This window comes from Camponotus floridanus, unplaced genomic scaffold (assembly GCF_003227725.1).
Source record: "Camponotus floridanus strain SB8 unplaced genomic scaffold, Cflo_v7.5 scaffold312, whole genome shotgun sequence".
In the NCBI taxonomy this organism is placed as follows: Eukaryota; Metazoa; Arthropoda; class Insecta; order Hymenoptera; family Formicidae; genus Camponotus; species Camponotus floridanus.
This window is the reverse complement of record NW_020229451.1, coordinates 107,953-117,328: the sequence shown is the minus strand read 5'-3', so window position 1 is coordinate 117,328 and position 9,376 is coordinate 107,953. Positions and strand designations below refer to the sequence as shown.

Genomic DNA, 9,376 nt, shown 5'->3' with positions numbered 1-9,376 from the left:
ACATATTATGATCGGAAGAATTAACCCCTCTACAAATTAAAACAGGAATGCACGTATTTCTTCTTAAAGACCACGAAAGGGGAAATTCACTGAACAATACACTGGACCTTATGAAGTAATGAATTATTACCTCTAAGCAATATTAAGCTTCGCATTGGAATCGAACACGAATTGTTCACACAGATAAGATAAAGATATCTCATATCCAACCGGGATGAAGCACTAATCTTAAATTTTTTGTTACAGTGCACTGGCATAAAAAGCCAGCACAGCCGGCCTTGGCTACAGCAGCCCCGGATTCAGCAATATTAACACTTGTGCAGCAATCCTTCTTATTTGCACACTGCACAAAAGTCACCGGAGCTATATGCCTCGATGACGACAACAACTTATGTCACAAGTGCTATTCAAGGATTCGTACCTCACTCATTCATGAACGATACCGATCAATGCGCACACATTTCTTCGTAAACAGTCATACCGTCAGAGACGAATTCTGTTTAAAGTGCAACGCAAACAGTGATACGAATTCGACCAATTAGTGAGTGTATCCCTTGTGCTTTAACAGCACGCAGCTTCCTCAGAACTCTTCACGACACATCGACTCATGTAGACGAATGTGAATATCCGCTAGTATTAAATGTAGTTAATAGAGTTTTCCTCTAAAATTCATCGTAACGAGGGTATGTCCTCTGATGAATCAGTTTATTGCGTATACGTCCCGCTACAAAAAATTTATTTTAAATATATAATCAATATATAATCACTTACATTACACTTATATACTCTCTCGAGTTAGTTTTTTGCTATTATATAATCGAATAATAATATAAATTATAGAAGATCAAAATGCTGTATTATTCATACAAAGAGAATATTTCTAAAAATACTTCATTCACTCTTTATATAAAGAAACTCAGTTATATTTAATTATTCTTATTATGTTTGCTCCTTTCTTTTGCTTGTATAAGATTTTGTCGCGCTTTTGTTTGCACATCTTTTAATTTATTAAACAAAGTAGTAAGGTAATCATGATACGTTGGTTCAATATTTTCTTCTATAATAGGATGAGAAGAAGGTAGTCGAGCTATGCGACCGAAAACTAATTCGTACGGTGAATATTTTGTTCCTTCATGTACGCTGGTATTATATGAAAACATAGCAAGTTTTAAATATTCATCCCAATTATCTTCCGTATCTATTTGAGTCTTTAAATATTCTGTTAATACATGATGTGAACGTTCTAAAGATCCGTTCGATTGAGGATGATATGCTGTAGTTTTAAAATGTTGAATATTAAATCTCTTTGTTAATTGTCGCATTAAAGCGGATAAAAAGTTGGTACCTTGATCAGTTAAAATAGCGCGAGGTGCACCATAAATACAAATAAATTCTTTAGTAAAAGCGTCAGCGATAGTTAAAGATGTAGCTTCTTTTAAAGGTACTGCAACTGAATATTTGGTTAATAAATCTTGCATTGTTAATATGTACTGATTATTATTATTAGTTATAGGAAGTGGTCCCATAATATCTAAAGAAATTTTATCGAATGCATTTCCAGGAGTATCGGTAATAACCATAGGTTGTTTTGTTTTCACTCTTGTTAACTTCTTTAATTGACAATCGCGGCAAGTGCGAATAAATTCTTGAATATCTTGTTTCATGGTTTTCCAAAAATAATGTGGTCTAATGCGATTATAAGTCTTTGTAACGCCTTTGTGTCCACCGTGGGCTGAGGCGTGATTTTCCAAAATTAATGATTGACGTTTCTCAATATCAGGTGTTTGAGTTAAATTTAGACAAATAGTTACGTCGATAGACATTTCTTGTAAATGTTTTTTGATTTGATTAAATATGTAAGACCATGGTAAATCGTCGAAGTAATATGTTTTACTGATACTTATGGAAGAAAGTCCGAGTTCTCTGACAACATCTACGAGAGAACATAAACAATTTTTTAATGTTTGCACTTCTATTCGAATGCGATCATTATATTTTATTGGTAAAGCGATTAATGTATTAGACCTTACAGTATTTACTCTGGCTCTTTCGTAAGTTAAGCCTTCGTATTTAGGGAGTAAATTTGCCTCTTGGTATAATTTAGCACCATTATCATAAGGTGTTCCATTTAAATATATAAATATCACATGATTATCTTTTTGTTTTAATAGATTATCTCGAGTCTCTCGTATTCGAGCTGTACTCCAAGGAGGAGGAGTGTGGTGTGCTTGTCCATAAGGCACAATATTAGAATCAAATATGTCAGCATAATCTACATCAGAGTGCGTTGAGGTTGCTCTGTCTTGACTATCTTCTGAGTCTGGAACTTCTTCAATGGTAACTTCTCGATTGCTGTAGTTACTTATATTTTCGTATTCGGAAGGACGATCCCTTTCCGGCGGTTCAATTTGAGCTAGAGATTTTGTAGGTATCTGACCAGTATCCGTGATTCGTTTCCTGCGAGGAATTTGTGGTCGATGTGAGAATATTGATTCGTCTGAAGAATGATTTCCTTCCTCTTCTACTGCGAATACAGGGATAGCAATATTAATAGGCGGATTCCTTGATAAAGCGTCAGCGTTATTATTTAAAGTTCCCTTTTTATATCGTATTTCGTATTGATATTCCGATAATTTAGTTCTCCATTTCCATAATCTAGAAGAAGGGTTTTTAATAGAATGCAACCATACTAATGGTTTGTGATCTGTTACTATAGTGAAGATTTTTCCATATAAATATGGTCTAAAATGAGTTACACAGTAGACAATAGCTAAACATTCCTTTTCTATTGTTGAATATTTTTGTTCTGCAGAGTTTAATACACGTGACGTGTAAGCGACGGGTAAATCTTTCCCTATTATTCCTTGACTGAGTACGCCTCCGACGGCATATCCGGATGCGTCAGTGGTCAATACAAAAGGTTTAGAAAAATCTGGATATTGCAGAATAGGTTCTGAGCATAATGAATTTCTCAGAATATCAAAAGCTTCAGTTTGTTTTTCTGTCCATTCGAATTTTTTATCTTTTTTTAAAAGATCAGTTAATGGTTTTGCGATTTTAGAGAAATTAGGAATAAATCTCCGGTAATATCCAGCTAATCCCAAAAATTGTTTAATATTCTTTGGGTTCTTTGGAATTGGAAAATTCATTACAGCTTTTACTTTAGCAGGATCGGGTCGAACTCCGTCGGATCCGATAATGTGTCCTAGATACATGACTTCGTTTCTTAAGAATTCGCATTTATCTGGCTGTAATTTTAAATTTGCAGTTCTTAATCTCTGCATTAATCTTTCAAATTTAATCTCGTGTTCTCTTAAAGATCTTGCGTATATGACGATGTCGTCCATATAAACAAATAATTCGTTCCCTTGAAGTCCTGAAAGAACGTTGTCCATTAGTCTCTGGAACGTTGCAGGCGCGTTTTTTAATCCAAATGGCATTCGCTTGAATTGATAGTGTCCATAAGGTGTGGAGAAAGCAGTTTTATGAGCGTCTTTAGATGCCATAGGTATTTGGTGAAAACCGGATGCTAAATCCAATATAGAAAAATATTTTGCTGACCCGAGTTGGTCTAATATATCCGTTATATTCGGAAGAGGATATGCATCTCCTATAGTTTTCTCATTAAGGTTCCTGTAGTCGATGACCATTCGCCATCTTTTATTTCTTTGAGAGTCTGGTTTTTTAGGAACAATCCATAAAGGAGAATTATAAGGAGAAGCGGAAGCTTCTATAAGATCAGATGATAATAATTCATTCACTTGTCGATTGATCTCTTCTTTATGCACAGGAGGAAATCTGTATTGCTTAGTGTGAACAGGCACTTCATTAATAGTGGGAATATGATGTTGGGTTGCATTAGTAGCTTGAAGATGTTCATCGGGTAGATGAAATCTATCGGAGTGTTTATACACTAATAATTGAATACTATCTGACTCTTCTGGGTTCAGATGCTCGAGACGTAGAAGTTTTATAATGTCGGCTGTTCTATCTTTTGATTCTGGTGAAGCTTGATTAAAGTATATGGGGTTATCTATTCCCTTGGCGAAATCCTCTCGAGGTTCGCATATTTCAGAATACAGAGGTTCGATTAATCTTTCGGAAAGCCCTCGGGTTCCGTTAGAATTATCGACTGAATCGCAAGTATCATAATCTTGCAATTGAATAAGAGGAATGTGGAAAATCAATTCTTCCTCGGAAGTATTGAATATTGGCATGTAAGCCTTTCCATTGTAATTATTAACGACGGCTTCACCGAAGTATACTCCTTTTACTGGAGTCTGACGAGGCACGTATCCAGTCCGTTTCTCTGGATTAGCAATGTAAAAATGACAAGGAGTTACTGTTCTCCCTTTGAGTCGTATTGCACCAGATTTTGAAAACGGTATTCTTGTATCCTCGTGTTGTTTGTATTTGTCTCGATAATTTATTATGACAGCTCGTTCTTCCAAAAATTTATGGCCCAATATTCCATCCTGTGGAAATCCTATAGAATCCGAGTGTTACGTTTTGAGATTTCGTTGTTACGTCTCGATCGTAACTTCTCACGTATTTATTTGTTACGCAATTGTAACTTCTCTCTATTTCTTTTTCAGGGCAACCTGCCAAGCCGGCTATACCCTAGGACGCCGAGAGACTAAGAATCTTTTGCGCTTCTTTCAGGAGAGGGATTGACGATGGGAAATAAATTAGGTGCGTTGAACCTGACCCAATTTATCCCTTTTGATCTGTTTTCTTTTATTAGTTTACTTCCTTAGAGCTTTACAAATTTTTTACTGTTGTTATTATTGTTATTATTTGACAGTTGTAGATAGTGTATATCGTTATACGTATAGATGTGTGTATGTAGTTAATGTTCTTCTCTATAGCATTTCTAAGGCGATATCTAGATATGGTTATTATTCGCGGTTGTTGAAGAAATTATCTCGCTGCAAGTATTCGTAGATCTCGATAAAATCTTCGTCTGTTAGTCCTGCGAGGGGTTGGATACTGCTTGGTAAGACTAGGTCCTCTGGTTCCGGGTAGAAATTTGGTTCAGGGGGATCCAGAACTTGACCTGGGTTGGATGGACCAGCCTCAGTTTCTGTGCTTTGTTCTATGGGTCTTCGTTCTTCCGGTATGGAAGGAAGATCTTCCGGTGTCCTGACCGGCGAGTAGCTGGGATTAGATGAATCCTGGATGGGGGAGTAATTGGGCGATGGCGGCCTGGCTCTGGGCTGTTGTTCCTCTTGAAGAACCGCTGGAGGGTTTCGGGGAGGACGATAAGGGTATGCGCGGGAGGGCGTGAAACTACGCACTGGAGAGTACCTTGTTACTCTGCTTGTTAAGTCGTTCTCGTCGGCAAACAACTGACGAGCTGTAGGGAGCCTAAGTACCGACCGGGAGGCACGCCTGCGGCGTATACCCGCGGCACGGAGGGGAATTTCGCGTCCAACGGAAGAAGTTCGGCGGGGGTTAACCATCTACCGAGGGAATACGACTATTTAGTATGTTTGATGCGATTGATTTAACACAAAAGGGGTTTACTTACGATGATGCGTAGAAAGGTACCTGTTAAGATGAATGGTTTTATAAGGTAAATGTAGTTACAGCAAGGTGGTTCATAGAGTTAAGACGAATAATACGGCTTAACGGATTATTGTGAGATAAACGAATGTAGATTATGATAGTATATCTCACTCGTTCTCATATCATGGTTGAAACGTTCGGCTATATACAGTTCATTGGGGTACAGCAATTAATGATTTATTTAATATATTTTGAGTTTTTCAGGGGCATGCGGTTGCACAGAGAGGTCCGGAGATTCAGGGGGTACAGACAAGGGTACGGGTAAGAGCGGCTGGCTTACTTCAGATAAGTATAAAATTCATAAAATGTTTTCGATAGTTAACTTGTAAGCCAGTGCATAAATTCTATTATTTCGACAGATTCTCTAGGAGCGAGTCTTAGATTCTGAGTCTAGTATCGATGTGCAAGACGTCACGTCACAGCGGCACAGGATCCACGGAGAAATTCTTTCAGAGAAGCTCTCCGTGAAAGCGGCAGAGGAGTAGAATTTGCTACTCAATGCACATCGAGTGACTAACTCGAACGACGCTACACTCTAGGATACGCTTTGAGCGTTCTCAGAGGATCGGTTGAAATTTAAATTATTTAACTCAAAGAAGGATTTAAAGTCTGTATACGGAAAGGTAGGATTCGGGGAAAATTGTCGTACAACGAATGATAATTTATCTAGCATATACTGAATTTCCAGGAGCATGCGGCTGCACCGAGAGGTCTGGAGATTCAAGGATACAGACGAGGATACGGGTGAGAGCGGCTGGCTTACTTCAGATAAGTATAAAATTCATAAAATGTTTTCGATAGTTAACTTGTAAGCCAGTGCATAAATTCTATTATTTCGACAGATTCTCTAGGAGCGAGTCTTAGATTCTGAGTCTAGTATCGATGTGCAAGACGTCACGTCACAGCGGCACAGGATCCACGGAGAAATTCTTTCAGAGAAGCTCTCCGTGAAAGCGGCAGAGGAGTAGAATTTGCTACTCAATGCACATCGAGTGACTAACTCGAACGACGCTACACTCTAGGATACGCTTTGAGCGTTCTCAGAGGATCGGTTGAAATTTAAATTATTCAACTCAAAGAAGGATTTAAAGTCTGTATACGGAAAGGTAGGATTCGGGGAAAATTGTCGTACAACGAATGATAATTTATCTAGCATATACTGAATTTCCAGGAGCATGCGGCTGCACCGAGAGGTCTGGAGATTCAAGGATACAGACGAGGATACGGGTGAGAGCGGCTGGCTTACTTCAGATAAGTATAAAATTCATAAAATGTTTCGATAGTTAACTTGTAAGCCAGTGCATAAATTCTATTATTTCGACAGATTCTCTAGGAGCGAGTCTTAGATTCTGAGTCTAGTATCGATGTGCAAGACGTCACGTCACAGCGGCACAGGATCCACGGAGAAATTCTTTCAGAGAAGCTCTCCGTGAAAGCGGCAGAGGAGTAGAATTTGCTACTCAATGCACATCGAGTGACTAACTCGAACGACGCTACACTCTAGGATACGCTTTGAGCGTTCTCAGAGGATCGGTTGAAATTTAAATTATTTAACTCAAAGAAGGATTTAAAGTCTGTATACGGAAAGGTAGGATTCGGGGAAAATTGTCGTACAACGAATGATAATTTATCTAGCATATACTGAATTTCCAGGAGCATGCGGCTGCACCGAGAGGTCTGGAGATTCAAGGATACAGACGAGGATACGGGTGAGAGCGGCTGGCTTACTTCAGATAAGTATAAAATTCATAAAATGTTTCGATAGTTAACTTGTAAGCCAGTGCATAAATTCTATTATTTCGACAGATCCTCTAGGAGCGAGTCTTAGATTCTGAGTCTAGTATCGATGTGCAAGACGTCACGTCACAGCGGCACAGGATCCACGGAGAAATTCTTTCAGAGAAGTTCTCCGTGAAAGCGGCAGAGGAGTAGAATTAGCTACTCAATGCACATCGAGTGACTAACTCGAACGACGCTACACTCTAGGATACGCTTTGAGCGTTCTCAGAGGATCGGTTGAAATTTAAATAATTCAACTCGAAAGAAAAATTTAAAGTCTGTATACGGGCAAGTAAGATTCTGGGAAAATTGTCAATAGGCCTAGAATAAATCGAACTAATGTACAAAGTTATTATCAAGGTTGATTAAGAATGATTATTATTTTATTATTTCCTTACCGGATGACGGGATCAATGGATGAATACAGGCACCGCTGCTCCTTCCTTGGATTGCTCGACCTCGGTGAGAACCTGAAGAAGTGGCAAGGCAGCGCAGAAAAATGGCCAAAGACTCAGAGGTTGCTGGATGGTAGCACTTTATTAAAGTGTTAATGTTGATACAGCTCTCTTAATAGAGATTGAGACTAAGTCCCGAAAGAAAAAATCAAAATCGCGACTAAGTTATTTTCGAATAAATTAAGGTGTCCGGTAGGCTTCTAGGTTTTTTCTCTTCGAGAGCTGGAGATCTGATGGGCGTAGAGAGAGCTGAGACACAGGCGAGTTAATGGCTAAAGGCCGAGCACGGCTTGACGCTCGAGGTGCCTTAAATACCCTCCTCTGGCTCGATGCCCAATGGTAGGGAGAGGAGGTGGGCCTCTTCGGTGATTGGTGGGTCGGCTGCTGGAGCTATCCCTTCCTGCTATGAGTTTGCGATGTGGTGGGTGAGAGTTTTGTGGTAGGGATTGCAAGTCTTGAGTCTTAGATTTATTAAATAATTTTAGAATAATTTTTTAATAATGATTTTTAACAATCAGAATTTTTTATAATATCGTATTTATGTTATTAGAAAATTTGAGTTCGATTTATAGCAATTGTTTAAATTTTAAATGATATTTTGGTAAATTCTGATGTATTAAACCATTATTATTACAATGATTTTTACAATGGTGCGTATATAGTTAAAATTAATAATTAGTAATTAATTAATATTTAGTAAATTAATAATTAGTAATTATTAGTAAAGAAAAATTTAGCATTTGGATTGCAGATTCTAACGCAACGGATGCGAAGATGGCTTATCTCTTTTTCTAAAAATAGATATGCTGGATGTCCTTCGAAGAATGCTCACTGCATTCTTCCTCTTTATAAGACACATTAGTAACAGTAATATTTTTTTTTAAGTGAATTACCTTTTAAAATTCGTTTACGTGGCTTAAACTGGCATATTACACGTATTATTTCCAGGTTTAATAATTATCTTAAGACTAATTATTAAGATTTATTATTTACAAGATATATTTTTATTTATTTAATAAAGGCTTTAACAATTAGAATTTTTGTGGTTTTATATGTATATATTTTAAAATTTTCAAAGTCGACTTTTAATGATTACTCAAGTCTATGAATAATATTTTAATAAATTCTAATGCGTTAAGCCATTATTATTACAATAAATTTTACAATAAAAATATATGGAAATTAATTATCGCTTCGCTTAATAGTTATTATGTCGCTAAAAGAAATTTTATTCTTACAATTCTCGGAACAACGTATGAAAAAGCGGCTCGTTTTACTTCTAAGAATGATCACGACGGATGTGCTCGAAGAATTCATTGCACGCTCTACCGTGATCTTTTATTCAAGAGGTCTTTTGATTCTGACAATATTTTATTCTTTGAAGATTTTCATTTGGGCGACTTTTATATTAGCACATATATATATATATATATATATATATATGTATAGATATGTATTCGCATATTGCTTATGAAAATTGATTTCAGCAAGTTTTTACTGAATCATATTTAATAATCATCGTATAAGATTAATAATTATTGTATAAAATCTTGGGGTTATTAATATTAATTATT

General features: G+C 37.0%; 1 protein-coding gene across 1 annotated transcript; it reads right to left on the bottom strand.

Moving 5' to 3' along the window:
- Positions 1 to 4,893: 4,893 nt before the first annotated feature.
- LOC112638513 (proline-rich extensin-like protein EPR1) lies at positions 4,894 to 7,812 on the bottom strand. Its single transcript, XM_025410387.1, has 3 exons — positions 7,746 to 7,812; positions 5,531 to 5,550; positions 4,894 to 5,462 (listed from the first exon to the last, which is right to left on the bottom strand). The coding sequence occupies exon 3, from the start codon at positions 5,460 to 5,462 to the stop codon at positions 4,899 to 4,901; it is 564 nt and encodes a 187-aa protein (XP_025266172.1). The 5' UTR covers positions 5,531 to 5,550; positions 7,746 to 7,812; the 3' UTR covers positions 4,894 to 4,898.
- Positions 7,813 to 9,376: the final 1,564 nt, after the last annotated feature.